Genomic DNA, 19,206 nt, shown 5'->3' with positions numbered 1-19,206 from the left:
CCGCTAGTTAAAGTGTTGTAACACGGAACTACATTCTTCGATTTTTGAAAAAAGTTCTATCAATAAAAATATAAGATAATATATAAATTTTACTCACGTGTTTACATTTTCAAACGGGCGATAGCTGCACCGCGGAAATGTCGATAGCTCTTTTCCTTATCACCACAATTTGGTGGTGGCGCTAGCGTTTAGTAGCCGTGACATAGTAGTATGTCGCAAGAAATGCGACCGTTTATGAAACAAGAAGTTTCTTATTTTATGAGTCTTAGGGGAATTATGTCGCTAGGAAAGCGAGCATGTATTAATATGGAACATGAAGTTTATTATTGAGTCTTAGAGAATAATGTCGCTAGACATGCGACCCTGGCAGTCAAACCTGGAGATTGCTTCAGAGTAGTTGCGGTTATGTTTCAATATGAATTGTAGTACTTGTTAATTAGCTGGAAATTGTTTCATTAGTAAAATATTTCAATGCATTATAAGCATTTAAGACGGACTTCCGAAAAGAAAAGAGAGAGATTATTCCATGTATTTTATGAATTTAAGTTTAAGATTTAAAGGGAATTCCGATAGTTTTTTATGCGCATCTTTCTGCGCAGCCGACACTTTCTATGAAAAACTGAATTGCAGTCAACATTTGTTGAAACATGTTACAGACAGTCTTAGATATGAGGAATCTTGAATGAAATAACATTTTTGATAAGTTTTATCAGTAATCAAATGTTGATACTGGTTTATGTTGTATTGACAAGTATCATGCCTGACAGGTATATTTTTGTGGTTGTGTTTTCACATCGCATTTTGGTACAAAGACAGTGTTGTTCATATAATGTAAGATAATTGACATAGTACTGATAAGACAATATCACCTTTCAGATTATTTGGTATTCAATTATAGAAAGAATTAAGAAGTTTTAAAACTTTTTTTTAACTTCTAGCAGACATACATGTAATCAATTTGGCCAAGTTCGCGCCATTTTCGTCCGAACAGGTGTTGTATTCTAGCGGTCTTAACATAAAATTAAGCCTGGTGACCAATACATTTTTAGCCATTTTTATGCTCACAATACAATCATCTATACACAAGAATAACTGGAAAAATTTCTATGAAAGAAATTTTTCAAAATTTAAAAAAATATTCTTCACTATGGGTATTTTTCACTGAAAGAAGTTCACAAAAGTAAATACGAAACAATTTGTTTTTCATTTGTACCCATTATTGTAAGGATAGAGTATTACAAATATGACTATGATATCAAATAAGTATATAGTAAAATCTGTAAAAAGAAAAAAAATCTTATTGTGCTGTTTTGATGTATATTTTGGTTGGTATTTATAAAAAAGCAGAAAATTATGAAAATGTTGAAAAATCGCTAACAGTTTCAGCAACAGTGGGTGTGTTCAAAACAATTTTTCCAAAAACAAGCCTGGTGATCTATTGTTCTTATTTGTTCATTGTTTTCAGCACAAATTGTCCTATCATATATGTGAATTTAAAAAAATTCTATGAAAGGAAAAAAACTATAGGAATTCTCTTTAAGGATAATTTGTGTATAAGAAAAACATATTTTACATCGTAGATCTGTCTATTATTAGAATGATTTTTTGAACATTATGAAGGAAATTGCATAATAGTTTGAATCTTACAGTAAATATATCTCGAATAGTTATTAGAGGTTTACAGAGTTTTCAACAGTCCTGACTTAACACGACAACGCTTTGTGAAATAAAAACTGTAAAAAAAAATGAAAAACAGAAATCAGGAAACAAGATTTGCATACAAAAAAGAAATTTATAAATATTCTATTGAGAGATTCTAAGAAGGCATCCTTATTAAAGTTCTTAGACAAACGAAACTTTTGACAATGTTAAAGAAATGCTTGCTTGTAGCTTTAATAAACCGAGGGAATGCTCAACAACAAGACTTCCGGGAGCAACACTTCAAACCTATCAAAGGGACCTTCTGAAGCCGGGCGAGGCTATTACTCAATAATGAAGGCTATAATGATGGACAGTGGCATACGAAATATTTCTTGGCCGTTTGGAGAAAACTAGCAAGCCGATGGGACAACACTCTTACCAATACGTCTAAAATCGATGTCAACCATGGAACGGGATTGATACACGTAAAAACAAGTATCGTTCCGATTGTTAAATAAGATTTCATTTTTAGTATACATTGTATACTAAAGTAAAGTCTGTTTCACCTGTTACTTTTACCTCGTTTCTGAATTATCAGTATCGGTAAAGTCGTACAAAAATACATATTTATATACCATACATCAATATCTCTAGACCTTTTTTCAATAAAGTGTATTTTAAAGAAATAATCTTGCATTTTTCTTTTTCCCCATAGACCGTAATGCTATATGACGTTACATCGACTTTCCAATATTGCGGCGCCCGTCGCGCAATAAACTAGGTGTCAACTCAAAACTAAAATGCCCGAGTTAATATTTGACAAGACTGTGTTTGTTATCGTATCAAGTTAATACTTGGGTGAATTTATGTTAGGCCATCTCAACATAATAAATAAATAAATAGATAACAAAATAGAAAGAAACAAACACATAAAAACCAAAAAAATAAACAAGGAGATTTCTAAAAAGAAAAACAAATGTGCGTGATTTTTAACATAAAAAGGTTAGATGTCTACTACTCAAATTATTTGCGCCGGTGAGACTTAAAATATGTCCATACTTACAAAGGCCATCGTGGCCGTTTAGAAATAGAAATACTGATTTTTCCTAAATAATCTTGTTAATATTTCTGTATTTTTAAGTTATATTTAGGACCCGGATCTAATAAAGAAATATCAGTTTCAGTAAATGTTCCACTGAAACGCCAAATTTTAAATTCATGCCCTAGACTAGTGAGTATTCGGAAAACATACAGAAAAATAATAACTTAAACACATTTTCTTTAAGACTCCATATTTTGCATGTAAATTCCTCATGCGCGGATCCAGAGGGGGGGGGGGTCGGGGGTCCGGACCCCCCCCCCCCCCCCCCCCCCCCGGAAAATCCTTTAAAGAAAAGGAAAGAAGAGAAGAAGGAAAGAAAATGTTTTTTTTGAAAAGGCAACATTAGAACCGCATTCAAAGTGTATGTGGCTGCTGCTACATACGACCCCGACGTAATTCATATTTATATTAATTATCTCAAAGAAACTAAGAATTTTACCTTTAAGAAAACTTAATTTTATCATTTTTCTCAAATTAACAGGTTAGCCCATAAAACTGTGAAAATAAAGGGTATATTATATCTAAAATTGCAGTGGAAAAGGTGTTCTTAAATGCTCCTAAAATGCACCAGAAGGCAGGAAATGAAGCGCTGAATTTCAAAATTTTCCTGGGGGCATGCCCCCGAACCCCCCTAGCTGAACGACTCATTTTCTAGTCAACCTGTTCAACAAAAACTTATTAACAACCCTGTACCTTTAAACGGTTAACATCCACACAACTCACACACATCAAAACATTTAGTGTGTGAAGACACGTGTTTGTCATAGCTGGAACGACTGATCAATACTTATTAGACCTTCCTGGTCATAGTGAGGGTTCGTTCGGGCCCCCTCCGAGAAAATTGGCTGGATGTGCGAATGAACCTTTAGTCACTACTGTGATAAAATAAATGTAGAACGGGCCATGGTCTATTTTCCAAAGGTATCAATTTAACGTTTTATTGTTATTTTTAAAATAATATTTTATAGCAACATTGGTTAATCGTATCCAATTCGATCCACAACTTGTACATGTTTGTCCTTGAAAACGGAGAGTATATGAGCTTGTGAGAGTACGAGGTGTACAGGGATATATTAAACATTGCTCAGTTGGCAATTAAATTTTTGTCCGCCAGAATAAGTGAAAGGATCGTCATTAACAGTCATTTTGTGATTCAACTTAACGTTCTTTTTGAAGTTTAATGCATAATCAAAATATTAATATTTCCGAAAGAAAATTATCATAAACAGCTAGTCACCGTCGTACAGAAACGAAATTCATTCAAACTCAGAATCGCGCATTTTCATTTGGTTAACTTACAGAATAATTCAACATTACGTTCTATGATAAAATCATTATCATTTCTGTTGATATGAAACCATGACGGCAACATGTAACTTTATGTTAATGAACCGGTGGAGCACAATAGAAAACACGTGCAGTTTTCCCGCCAAAATAAGAAACGGATAGCATATTACGCATAACATATATAAACATAGAGAGATTAATTCCCGTGGAATTGCACGACAAGAAGCCTATATATTATTTGACATACATTTTGCATGAGCAAGGAAAAATGTTCTTTTTAATCATCTTCAGCCCGATTTAGGCCCCCAACGTGCATGTTTTTGTTTCGGTTTCCTTTTTATTTCGGTTTAGGTTTCGGCGTATATGAAAACCTTCGTCAGCTATAATGCATTCTATTTCTTTCAGGTTCAGGTTTGGTATGCATAGTTATGTTAAATCTCTCTCTCTCTCTCTCTCTCTCTCTCTCTCTCTCTCTCTCTCTCTCTCAAAGTACATTACACTAAAGCAATATATGCACTTCCTACGTTTCTATAATCTTTGGACTATTTGCGTTGCATCAAATTCTTATATAAATGCTCTCTCAAATGGTCTTTTCTGTTAATTCTAGGAAAAAATCTCTTTCTTAAATTTAAAGTTTGGGGGACGACGGGGAGAGGGGGGGGGGGGTGCAAAATACATGCTGTACCCAAACTCTCATAGTTGTGGGAGGGGGTCCTTCAGGTCCCGTTGCTCCTAGACCTATGTTACACTTTCTCCTTATCATTTTGAATATTCTATTATATTTTCTTCGATCGCACGCCTAGTCGCGTGCCCATTATCACGGGGTAGGAACTGTTACACGAGACTCGGTTGTGGAGGATATCATGTTACAGATTTAGGATGCTTCTGTTACAGTATTCCTGGATAACGTTACAGCATTCGGAGGATAATAATAGCTGTCGGTACTTTGTTTGCCAAAGATGTGGTAAAGATTTATCTCTTTTTCCAAAAATAAAAATTGTTTTTCTAGATCAGTGATATGCACATCTGTTGAGACATGGCTTAACCTGCGAAACACAGTATATTGATGTCAATCAAGCGTTTTATGAAAAAAAAATCGAAATTTTGATAGAAAAATATCTAAAAGAAATTGATTAAAAGATATTCCAACCGTATTTCATGCAAATTTGCATTGATTAAAACCCTCTTCAGGCATGGACTTATAAAACGAGGTAGAAAAATTACTGTTGATCTAATATTTCGTGGTTTTATAGAATGTTGCAGTTTAGCCGGATATGTTACAGTTGTGGGGTGCTACTTTTGAATGTGTTACAGATTTAGGACGATACTATTTCCTTCTTCAGGATTCTGTTGTTAGATGTAAATACTGCTAAACAACATTTATTTTGTCATTTGAGGCAGTCAGTCATGTACTAGAGTGGCGTTGCTGTAACGACGTTTAAAAACACAGGAAAGTCCACCTAACGGGACAAGATGTCGGTTGTGATATGTCAAGAATCACATATGATGAACAGTTGATGATACAAGTTATTCAGAGCAAATCTCCCATCCCTTTTTCATGCAAATTGACCGATCGTTTGAACAATCTCTAAATACATCGGTTGCTAAATGTTTTTCCATAACCTCTAAATAAATCACCAAAGATATCGCGGAGCGATATCGAAAAATGTTATGTGTTTATTTATTTATATTCACATAAATTAGTTACTTTCGTTCAAATCTAAAAAGAGAGTGAGTTACTATGTTTATAAGGTATCTCCTAATTTTTGAACAACCCGAATTTAATGTGCTCGTGCTCGCGTTTACGCAATGCCTACAGTCCTGAGACATGCCTTCTAATGGCGCACAGTCCTGAAAAGCCCTTGCCACCGTCATACACACAAAGACAAAGACGCATATACTTTTAGATGAAAATCCTGAAACTATCCATTTTAACTATGAACTGCGTATAAAATCCTCTGTTAAATGATTTAGGCTCCTAACTGTGACCAAACAGATTCAATGCTTCAGATTAGCCTATTTGATTGTGCATGCTTGCCAAATCTTCATTGCGCAGATGCATATCTGCTTGTAGGCAGCTACGCGCCTGCAGGCAGACTATGATTCGATGGTTGTTCCACCAGTAAACACGTATACATGTTTTGTTATTTGAAATGAAGTTTTATTGCACATGTGCGAGTTGTCGTGAAAAAAGCCAATTAATTTCTTAAGTTCTCCATTACCGATTCCGAGAGGATATTTTTTTTTAAGCTTATGAGGAATTGAAATCGTTGATGAAGACACGCATTGCCAAGCTCTTCCGAAGCTAGGACACATCGTTTGCTAGCTTAATACATGTAGCATAAACAGGTACTATTTATGAAAGAACAGCTTATTAAAGTGCAAACGACGATTCAATGCGAATTGGTGATTATGGTATCATATACATTAGATATAGAACACTAGCTTTCCATTAAAAATGTTTATATATCATTTTATTATATATAGCTGTTGAATCAGATTTAGAATTTCGAAATTAGAAAAAAATGCACTTGGTATAATATATTTGTTACATCTTACAAGAAATCCCGCATAATTCATGGTATCTAAATTTTATTTGCTATCCTGGTATTGTATATTGTCAAAATGTATTCCAAAAAGTATCATCCTAAATCTGTAACACATCCAGAAGAAGCACCCCACAACTGAAACATTCTATAAAACCACGAAAAATTAGACCCACATTGATTTTTCTACCTCGTATTATAACTGCATGCCTAAAGAGGGTCTTTATCGATGCAAATGTGCATAAAATATGGTTGAAACATATTTTAATCAACTTCTTTTAGATAATTTTCTATCAAAATTTCGGATTTTGTCATTAAACGCTTGATAGACATCAATATACTGTGTTTCACGTGTTAAACCATGTCTCAGCAGACGTACATACCACTGATCTAGAGAAACAATTTTTACTTTTGCAAAAAAGAGATAAATATTTACTATTTTTTGGCAAACAAAACGCCGACAGTGATTTTTATCCTCCGAATGCTGTACCAATTAACGTTTAAGTATTTATGTAGAAGAACAGGAATTCTGTTAATAATGTTAGAGAACTATGTTTTGTCGACTGATTCTTTGTTTTGTCATACAGATATCAGAAGAACTCTGTAACGTTTTCCAGGAACTCCGTAACAGTAATCAGAGGAAAACATGACAGGTTATCAGAAGAACTCCGTCCTTCGTGTAACACTTCCTCCCCTGTGGTAAAGTTACAGCGAAATTTAAACGGAAATAGCTATGACGTTGAAATTTTCAGGAACATATGGGAAAATTAGGCCCATCGATTTTTCACACGAGTGAAAATATTTTTTATAGCGCAAAGAAGGAGCCCTTTACTTTATTAAATTCATGGAAAAAGTATTATAGGTATTTTAGCTTTGCAAACGATGTGATAATATTCAATGCATTGTCTTTCTTATGAATATTTTATTTTAAAAATGAATTTAAAAGAAAATGGTCTTTTTTGCGTATACTTTATGTCTGTCTACCTACAATTAGAAATATAGTAAAATATGGATAATTTGCTGAAACAAAGAATAAATAGATTATTATGTGTGCTTAAAGACCTTTGCAAACGACTTAGTAATCTATATTCATTTAGCTATTGTTTCATACTAATTTCAGTTTTCTAGGTGAAGAAGAAAATGGTCTTTTTTAAGCATTTTGCAGATGAGTATAGGTTTTTTTCCTTATCGGAAAGACTCGAACATTCTCGTATGTTTCCGTCAATCCTTACGGAATTTAAGACTGATATCTTCTCATCCGCTAAACAGCACACATGTACAGATTTATAAAATTATCGGACGCTCCATAATATGATTTGTTTACAGCCAATAGTCAATTTTAAACAGCTTGAGGATCGAAGTTCAAAATTTAAAAAAGAAACGTTGAAATTTTAGGCGGCATATTTTGGGCAAGTTAGAAGTAGAAAATCAAAATTCAAATTTTGAAAGGATGATGTTGAATTTCGGTTACATTGAATTTCGCACAGACTAGGAAATCAAAATTAAAATAAAAAGAATTCGTCGAATTTCGAGGCAGAATTGAAATTAGATCCAGCAGAATGACCGAAATTCAAATATTTTGAGGGGAGCGGTCGTCCAGTGAATAATGTGTCGGCCGCTCAACCCAGGGGTCGTGGGTTCGAGCATCCGTGAAAGGGGTCACGACCATGACTTCTCATATGACACCAGTACTGGGTTTTCCCGGAAGCTGGCTGTTTAAAAGATAGTTTCACATTCAATACCAATTTTAAATTCGATTGCTTTGAAAATTCGAGCATGCTTGAAATATAATACCGAGAATAATCTATTTAGATCTTTAACAAGGAGCTGTGTTCAATAAACGCTTGATGCCCCCGGTGGCATCCTTGTCGATACAAAGCAACCTAAGTCCAAAACGAGGTCAAGTTCAAAGTCAAGGTCAGGTGATGTCTGAAGATGAGGAATGGTCACAGGTTACATCTGCATTAGTATCAAGTCATTCTAGTAAGGGGTATTGATGCTAGACGAAACGGTCCCATTTGGTTAACCTCGTACGGATGGACGGACGGACGGGCGAACGAACGAACGAACGAACGAACGGACGGACGGACGGACGGACGGACGGACAGGACAATCACTATATGCCTCCCGCATCAGTAGATGCCGGAGGCATAAAAACTAACTTGAATTTCGATATATCCGATCTTACACGATTTTTAATCTTTGAATCTTGAGCAGATCGCAGTTTCAGTATTATACTGAAATTCAGCTTTTCAAAATTTGAAGTACGATTTTCGAGATGGCTCGACACTAATTGCTTGCTCGATATTTGACTTTTTCATTTCATCAGTCTTGGAATAGGCTGTTCATTCAATACGAGATCGAAATTTGGCTTTTGGAATATTATAAATTTCGATCATTGAGCTGGCCGAAATTAAAAGCTATTTTGCAATTTGACGTTTTTCAATCTTCAGGTGTAGCTTAGTATCAAATTTCAATAAGTTATGAAGTTGAATTTCGATCTTCGAGCTGGCATAAATTCTAAGCTAGTTGGACACCGCTCACGACATAATAATAAATGTGCAGTTATTTGATTACATAAAAAACTACTTAAAATCTTTATTTCATAATCATGAACATCAAAGAAAGTATTATAAAAGCGAGTTTCCATCTGATTGTAAGAAAGTAGAAATTGCTTTTGGAAAGTCATTGTTTGGTTTTATAATAATGTGTTTGTTGAGAATACCGTTATAAATGGTATTCTGAATAAACCACCAATAGCCATTTAGGTTTCTATTTTCTAATCTATCTTTGCAATCACTGTAAATTAGACTTAACAATATCCCTAAATCCATATGATCAAAAGTATTAATGTAACTGTACATTGGCGAAGCCTTGAAGGGTTAGACATCGGCCTGAAATACGGAGTAGGCCGAAAACTAGCGAACAGTCTCGACAGCCGATTTACCTGGCCAATCGGTTTTTGTGGTGATTTTCGCGATGGGTCTAATTTTCCCATATGATTACGTCAATGTAAACGTCACGTCATTTCGCGGAAAATTTATCCGCTTTTCAGTGATATTAACTGACGACGCCCATATTAATGTCTGTACCGGGTAAAGGGAGATCAGTTGCTATGGATGCTGATATATCGAGATTAGGGAAAAAAATGAAATTTTGTTTATAATCGGCAAACCATACTTAATTTCAAACAGATTGGTGTTTGCATTTGTGAACAAGGACGTAACTTCTGGGATACCCTTCGTATATTCCAGTATCCAAGTAGTAATGCATTGAATTGTGTAAACATTTCAATTTTAGAATCTGAAATATTCCGGATCATTTAACTCTTGCAACTCCGAAATGTTCATTTGTACGTCTTCTTTTAACAACGGAGTGTCGTCACATCATATTTCATTCAAATATTTAAATTATTTATTTCTAAATTTCAACACAGTAACTAAATCTAAAACTATTGTAATTTAATGGCAGCAAATAAACGTCTCCCCAATCATTTTCTTTAATGTTTACGAACAGAATAGAACCTACACTTTATCAAGAGAAATACAAATATTGTGTAATAAAATATGAACAGAAAAATTGACAGAAATGTCCTATTATAGGTATGAATAATTGACTTGAAGTGACAGTCAATTGTTCATTGGGACAAAATTTTCAAAAAGATCTACAGGAAAGCAGTCAGTATAATTGTCTCTATAAAACCTGAATCTGAGATTATAGATTACATCTGAGCATAGAAAAATACTTATTATTACTTGATCTAAACGAAACCTGATCAGAGACTTTATACAATGTATTATTATTGGAAACTGGATAATCTTTGGGTCAAAAACAAGGTTACTAGGTATATTCATATACATATTACATGTAGAAATTGAGGATTTCTATTTATTTACAATGTAATCTAGTGGCCTCACGACGCCAAATGATCCAGTATCATTTTCTACTGCTGTTTTATTGAAGAAAATATTCTGATCAAGTGTCATTAAAATGGGCCAAACTTATGACCACTAGAGAGTTAACAAGCCATGCAGTTGATAATAACGACCGATAGTGCACGATAGGAAGAAAACAAGGCACATAATGTGAGCTCAGATGATGAAAGAAATGCAAAGGTCACTTAAGTGTCCGACATTGTATTTAAAAACTTTTGAAAAGTCCCCTCAATTTTGTCGTATAACACGTGTACATTAGATATATTCATGAAGGATAAATGAAAAACTTAACGAACATAAACGGACTATTCAGTAATATGTAAGACAGAACATCATAGGCGTAACCAGAATTTCTCGGAGGGGGGTACGAGTCGTGAAACGACGAGTTGGGGTATGTGTGGAAGGGGCTTCCCCCCCCCCCCCTGCCGCAGGTGGGGGTATGGGGACCTCCCCCAGAAAATTTTTAAAGCAAGAAGTCATTTCGTGCGATTTGGCGTGCATTTGAAAGCTTACTGATGGGTAGATATGTGACTCATTTTTTCGTTTTTTTTCTGTGAATAGTACATAACGTCTTTTAAGTTCAGTTAATCTATTTGTAATCAATAAATTAAGATAATGATAATAATACAAAAGTAATATCAAGAAAGACACTATTTTTAAAAAAAAATGACAGATGGGATGTGCATAGAATAAGGTAATTCTTGTTTATGAAACAAAGTTTACATTGGATCATTTATTAGAAAATTAATGTAAACTTAAACTGTCATTTTCGCTATTGTGAAAAGGTATATAGCTATACATAATCATTTTCGCATAAAAGTAATGCTCTGGGCTTTCTAAAATCACATTCTTTGATACAAAGAATAATTACGGTCATTTTTCGTAGACATGTTGCCTAAGAGAAATCGTACAGAGATTGTAGACTCGTGGGGACCTTCGCACGGCCCTCGCACAGCTGCAACGAGGTAGCCGCTTGCTGCCCCGTGCGGTACCCGTGAAAACGCACGGATATTAAGCAATCATCGCGCGACAACCCTGCCGCGGCCGCATCATTGCCGCAAACAATTTTCAGATAGATATTATATATTCTTCGGAGAAATCATAGTACCACTAAGACTAAGAGAGTTGAGGCAGGCCAGGAGAAGAGAGCAGATGATTACAAGCCTGGTCGTCCTTAATTGAGCAGCAGGTCCGAAAGAGGCACAGGAAAAGGACGGTGTGCGTGAAGACCTTGCTGCTGAGACGGGCCACCCTGGGACACTACGACACCGCGATGCAGGAGTTGATGCGGGAATCCCATGGGGACTTCTAAGCTTACCTCAGAATCGAGCCAACCATGTTTCGGGAGATGGTGGACAGACTGATCCCCAGAATTTCTAAGCACCTAGACTGCCGTCCAGGCTTATACCGTCACCGTGTCTTCTCCGCTCAGCCTCTGCATGCACGGAAGCAGTATGGACGTCGTACAATTTCCGTGGGAAGCTTGCGGAGACTGCACGGTAACTGCACTGAAATTGCACGATTTCCGTATAATCTACGCGCAGCGTCCGTTATGGATTTCTCCCGGCCTTCTCAAAGAGCCTGTACAAAGAATGGCACGATACTCGTATATAATGTGAACACATACGCCGTAGCCCGTAGCCATCTACGATGCCCCAAATTCCGCAAGGAATTATCGCACGGCGCCCGGGTCAAATGTGAATTAGGCATTAGCCATAGAAAGAAAAGAAATGGGGTTCGGATAATTCAAATCTAATCTAGATTCACGAAAGCGCAGGGAAATCTATGTCTATGAACGGAAAATTCGTCATTGCGTTTTTTTACGCGCGACAAAATAAATGTTATGTTTTTAGCAGCTGTAGCGTGACACTGTATTTTTCTTATAATATATCTATTATTAAAAATATACTGAAAGGAAAAGGCACAGCTATAAAATTTGATTTCATATGCAGTTCATGTAAAAATACAGAATAACTTATATTTCTCATCAGGCTAGATAAACAAACACTTATACAGTAATGTATTTGTCATATCAGCACCTTATCCATATATCACTAGTCTTTTCTCACTTTCAGTAAATAAGACTTTTAAGCTCGAGTTTCTTTTGATGAAGATTGACAAATTTGTCAATTATAGCCGATCAATCTAAATATATGATGGTTGTAATAACAGTCCTCTGTATTGATAGATACAGCCAACCTTCTGTAAAATCGCCAGATTCAACATTGAAACATTAGGTAAAAATCTGTAAAAAAAAAAAAAAAAAGCTGCAGGGACTCAATCCATTGATCTATGAGATATAGATGGTCATCAACAGACTTTATACAAAGGTTACAGCGTCAATATTAGTAATCATATGTAAGTTGGCGAGCGTAGCGAGCCGAAAAAAATCAAAGAATGGACATTCAAGGGTAGGCCTAGTTTGGTGTAATGAAAAAAGCAAGCTTTGCCGAAAAAAGAGGGTGCGATCGCCCCCCCCCCCCCCACCCCGATTACGCCCTTGAACATATAATTTAATAATAGCTTTCTTATTTTAAAAGAATTTAGAATATATTTAACATAAATATATGAATTTGTAAACAACAGATTTTTTCAGTATATTAAGTTTGCAGTAATACTTGTGTGGAATTAACTTCCTTCGTTTCCTTCTAAAATATAGACATGAGAGAAGTAGTGCATTTCATCACCACTCACAAATGACATAACGTAGGCGATAGAAGTCTAACATAAGGGAATGCCTTTTTCCTTTTTGAAAACCATTTAATTTGATGAAGCTTAAAAATGTAGTAGATATTCAACCACAATTTAAAAGACTATGTATGTACTAGGGTATCTACAAATATTTTCCATTATTTAAATACTGATAATTTACATGATTGGAGGAAGTTAAGAAGTTTAAATTCAACTTTACTTCTTGCATCAGTATCAGAGCAATGGCATTTCATGGTAACGGAAATAGTTTACCTAACTTTCATGGTAACGGAAATAGTTTACCTAACTTTCATGGTAACGGAAATAGTTTACCTAACTTATCACAGTGACCACTCCATTTTATAATGTGGGTACATCAGAGTAATCAAGACCAGCTAATTTTATGAAGTACTATATAATTCCAATATACCAAAAATACTGACCTGGTTATAAGAGATATATATTTTCACTCTAGCAGTTTCAAAGTATACAGTTACTATGCATTTGTTTGAAGTAGGTCAATAGCTAGTCAAATAACCTATTGTACAATGGGTCGACCCTATGTTTTTGGAACTAGGCATAAATCACTTTTATCTACAGCTTTCAAGCACTTGGTTTACACAATTAACTGTAATGTGTGCAATACAGGGATGCAGGGGATCGAAGATAAGGGATAATTGAGAGCATGTGAATAATTCATCATTGTGATATCTAACACAATGCCCTCAACATTTTAGAAACTGAATTATTTATGGAGTGAATCTAGATTGTTTAAAAAGCAGAAGATTTTCTCATCTTCATCTAACTGCTGGACGGAGTTGTTTTTTTCATCTCCCTTCAGTTTTCGAAGTCTCTGTCAGAATCACTAGAATCACCATCTGTATCACTGAATATTACACCAATAGCCTTCGTCCATATATGAGCCGTGCCATGGGAAAACCAACATAGTGGGTATGCGACCAGCATGGATCCAGACCAGCCTGCGCATCCGCGCAGTCTGGTCAGGCTCCATGCTGTTCGCTAACAGTTTCTCCAATTCCAATAGGCTTTAAAAGCGAACAGCATGGAGCCTGACCAGACTGCGCGGATGCGCAGGCTGGTCTGGATCCATGCTGGTCGCATACCCACTATGTTGGTTTTCTCATGGCACGGCTCATATAATATTGAGAGATTGTGCGGGTGAAGTGAGCTGTAGAACAATATAACCGGGATGTTGCATATACTTTTAGCTCCTTTCTTATCCTAACAGGCTGCAATGAAACAGCTTCTTCAAAAACTTTGTTCATATCTGCATTGACATTCCCACTTTTGTCCAAATGAACTCTGTTGTCAGCTGTTGGGCAACGGCTGTCTATCCAATGCCACTTAGCTTGGATACATTATCGCATCCAGACAGACAGGGCAGGAGTAGGTAATAACAAGGGCACAATAGCTGATTTTTTTATGTACCTTTACATGTTGCTGCAGATTCAGCTATCATTCACTGAGCACCAGTTCCTTCCATCAGTATTCATAGCCTGCTCCCTGCAGCCTGTGTTTGTCAGGATCATATGTTTTACGATCAGTTTATGAACTGATAGACATAGCTTGCAAGTACCACAAAGACAAGGCCATGAGATTTACATGCAAGCTTCAGTCACAGGTTGACAAACACAGGCTCCTTAAAGATGGAATTGTCATTGAAATTTAAGGACTAACAAGGATGAAACTGATGTCATAATTCCACAGCAGTTTGTGTGTGAGCAATTTTGACAGTGATATATGATGACACATTCAAATTTGTTTTGTTGATGCACTTTTATGTTTTGTTGGTGCACTTTTATGTTTTGTTGGTGCACTTTTATGCACTTGAGGATTTGTCATGCCCTATGCGGAATGGAGAAAACTGTGCTGGATATTGTAGCAACATGTAAGACTATCAGGATCCTATATAGAGTAACATTGCCTAAATCCGACACATTCCAAATACCCACACCATTGCGCTTTTCCATTATTACTTAATTTCTGAGCCAATTTACTTCAAACAGGAATTGCTGTTCATTCCATTCTTTTGCACTGTACTTGTACGTTAAATAACTGCATTTTTCTGAAATGTACAGAGCAATTTCAGTTTTTTTTTTAAAAAGTCGTTTTAATTATTCTTCCTAATACCGACACTTTAATGGCCAGATGAAATATTTTAAATTTCTACCCTGAAACAAAGTAAAATTATAAAAACTTAGTTTTTAATAAGAAAACAAATACTATAATTATGTACTTTAAATGGCATTCAGCTCAGCAATACCGTTAGAGGAAAATATGATTCGTTCAAGCTTAGATAATGGTAATGAAATATACTACGGTGGTTACAAAATGCAGCTGGCTTCTATAGGGCTTTGGGTATTTCAGTTACAGCGAAAACATTGTAATATGAAAGTTCTGTCAATATAGTGTACAAATTGTGCCTTATTTATGTATCAAGAAACAAAAATACAAGTGTAGATCTATTTACATTATTAACGACATATAGGAAGAACTGTTCATGGTCTGGTTTATACTTGTTACATTGGTCTTTGCAACCAGAACAAATACATTACAGTAATAGTTGCAAGACAAATTTGATATCATATTTAAAAATCTAATGCAAATTATCAATAAACTTGCTAGTAAAAAACTTTATTAACATTTTCTTAAAGGTGTCGGTATTAGGAGAGGGGGTGTCGATATAAGGCAAATTGAAAATTTCCAACAACTTGACTAGATTTGTTAAAATAATTCTCATTGGTCAATGTGCAAAGATAATGAAGTTGCACATCAATATTTTAACAAATGAAATCCGGTTTTGTAAACAGATAAATTTCAATTGCAAAATAGATTGCTCTATCATCAACTGTATTCGTTCATGCTTAAGGTGTCGATAATAGGGCAAGTTACTCTATATGACTGCCTTGTAAGACAGGGTTTTCCCAAACCCGAGGGACAGCGTGGAATGGAAAACCGAGCACTAGCGAGGTGTCTTATCTACGCTGTCCCGAGAGTTGGGAAATCACCTGCCTTACTCTGGCTATCATTTTTCTTGCCTACTGTTGATATTACTGTAACCTGTTCAAAGATATCATCAATCAAAAATTGCTCAGACGCTATGACGTCATAATACGATGTAAAATTGCTCAGACGCTATGACGTCATAATACAATATCCGCATATGTTCTCTAGCCCGCCTTTCCCCGCGTGGTGGCAAAGAAACACCCAGTTATTAGTGATGTTCCGATTGTCGCCGACAATCGATTGTCGATCATTTGATGAGCCAAAGTCGCCGACATCGATTATAAACTTGCATAATCGATTATTTGACGCTTATGTGAGTTACGCATCTTTTTGATGGTATTTCCTCTTTAGGTTAATTTCTTTTCCACTCTTCAAAACGGAGGCAAAGCATACTGCGTTCGGTCAGATAATGTCCAATCAAAGCTATAATCCCCCAGCCAGGGAAGACCATACAATCAGTGTGGAGGTAGTTTAGATTCTACAAAATATGTGAAGGTGCAGCAGTGAAAGAAATTTTTTAAAAAATGGGGAGTGTCGTTTGCCGATTATGCCGTAAAGACCGCATATAATGGTACCCCACCCACTTTTGTAATGTGGGTTGATTTACTTCATAATTTCAATCAGCATTTTGCTTCTACATTTTTGATATACAGCTGTAGATGATATTTATAAATAGAAAATTAGAAATAAAAAATGGATGGCATTGAAGTTTGAAAACAAAACTGATAGCATTTTCTTAGGTCTGTCAGCAGGATCAGTTTCTCAGAAACTCCTGATAGTCCCACAGACGTTTGGGTGTAATCATAAAAATATGCCACATTATACCTCAATAAACAAAAGATACTTTTCAATTAGCCACATTGATATCTGACTACAAGGGTAAAAACTCCACACACAACTTACATCACTCCTGCTAAATAAATGCTAACGCAGTTAGTCAAGTGAGCTAATGGTTAATAAGTTACAAAAGGTTCAGTGTTAAAGTCCGATTATTTTCCGATTAATCGCCTGGAAGGCCTTCCGATTATATCCGATTAATCGATTATCCCTATGCTGTCCGATTATCATCACTACCAGTTATTACATTCCAGCTCTTAGCAGGAAATGCAACCGCTGTCGAACCAGATGAAACGAGGATGCATTCTAGACAAACTTGGAAATGTAGATGGGATATGAACAAGTTTGATGTCAAAGATATTTTATGTTGGAATTTCTTGTATATATTGCAACATATTTGGTTATGTTTTATATGAATAATTCTTTTATACATATGCAGTTATATCGCTCAAGCTTGACATAATATTATTCTAACCAGGTTATATTTTAATGAGGTAGAAAATGTGTCCTCTGGAGTATTCACAACGTTTTCTCAAGGAATTGACCTAATGACCTTGTTTCAAAGCCATGGTTTTTAAAATTGACCTAAATTTTTAAGATAGGTTTCACTCGGATAGAAAACGTGACCTCTGGAGTTTTAACAAGGTGTTTCTATGTTTTGATCTAGTTTTTGAAAACAAATGACCCAGTTTCAATCTGAATTAGACTTACTCAAAACAAGCGCATTTTATACATGTTTCATCTAGATAAGATAGAAAAGGTGACCGTTGAGGTGTGAGAAAAGGTATTCCATGATTTGACCGATAGTTTGATTCCAGATAAACCGGTTTCGAACTTTACCAGGGTCCATATTCTCAAAACTTCTTAATTGATTTTACCTTAAGACATTTTATGCATCTTCTATTAAGAATTGTCAATAAATTTACAATCCCAACCGCCTGTTTTTATGAGCTAACTAATCCGTAAGAAAGGCTTTAAATAAGAAAATCTTAAAATATGAGCCAATGTCGGGTATTAATGTTTTCTTTGATCTATCCAGTGAGTGGTTACGAACTTTTTCTTTGACTTTACCTAGTTTATTTATCGCAGACAACACTGTTTGTTAAGTTGTTTTTGATTTTATAAAGACAAATATGTACAATTAGTAAAGGTACCAAATAAGGTCTCTAGAATGTGGCCTACTTAGATATAGTCTCTATATACAGTGTGATACAACGTAACCTAGGTTACATCTCATTCTGACAATTTATTCTACACAATATTGAAACAAGTAATCTGCATAATCATACTAAATTTATTATATTTTTGTGTTCATCTAATGTCTCAATTTTGTCGTCATAAATAAGTAAAACATGCATACGTTATGAGTTAACATACCTCTCTCTACAGGATAGCTAAATCCTAACCAAATAAATGTAACAAAAACGAAAACCACACAGCATAGATCTGTCATTTTCCCTGAGGTAGAAATAATTATTCCCTGAGTAATGACCTCCACTGATAAAGGAAAGAAAAACCAATCCTTTAGCTAAATGAACTGCATTAGGCCCCGATATAGGTTATCATTTCATTTTGTCTTATCTTTGGTGAGCTCATATTTATTGACTTCCTTTAAAGATGGAAAACAAATTATCATGACATTAATAGGATTTAAAACGTCGCCATATGACTTAAAAATGTATCGGTGCAGCGTTAAACAAGCAAAACAAACTAAACAGGATTTATCCAATATCAAAAGAGTACACTATTGATCTAGATATGAATCAAACTTTCTCATGGTTATTACAGGCGGTAAAATTAAAAAATAAGTGCAGCTACAACAAAGATGAAATGAAAACGTTATTCTATATTAATATTAAATGTCCATATTTGATTATTGTTGTACTGTATGGTGTCAAGGAGATATGAGTTCTTTAAAGAAAATAATGAAAATTCAAGGGCTGCAAGAATAATTTTGAATAAAACATTCCAAACAAAAACAAAAGATATGCTAAAAGAACTTGGGTGGGTGTCATTTAAGTTCATTTTCCGCACGGGCTTTAAGGCTTACAATAATAATTAAGCACCTTCATATACCCCTGTAGCAATGAAAAATATAATCTAAGATCTGCTGCTCATAATGACGTCGTTATACCTTAAA

At 35.3% G+C, this 19,206-nt stretch overlaps 1 protein-coding gene across 1 annotated transcript in view; it reads right to left on the bottom strand.

The window, feature by feature from the left end:
• LOC123527414 (uncharacterized) overlaps positions 1-18,601 on the bottom strand; it is a 29,898-nt gene extending 11,297 nt beyond the window's left edge. Inside the window, exon 1 of the mRNA XM_045306843.2 lies at positions 18,444-18,601. Within this exon, the coding sequence (XP_045162778.1) occupies positions 18,444-18,519 (76 nt within the window). The 5' untranslated portion in view covers positions 18,520-18,601. The remainder of the gene's footprint in view (positions 1-18,443) is intronic.
• Positions 18,602-19,206: the final 605 nt, after the last annotated feature.

Source organism: Mercenaria mercenaria, chromosome 14, assembly GCF_021730395.1.
Source record: "Mercenaria mercenaria strain notata chromosome 14, MADL_Memer_1, whole genome shotgun sequence".
Classification (NCBI taxonomy): Eukaryota; Metazoa; Mollusca; class Bivalvia; order Venerida; family Veneridae; genus Mercenaria; species Mercenaria mercenaria.
The sequence above is the reverse complement of the archived record's forward strand: the minus strand, read 5'-3'. Positions and strand labels throughout refer to the sequence as shown.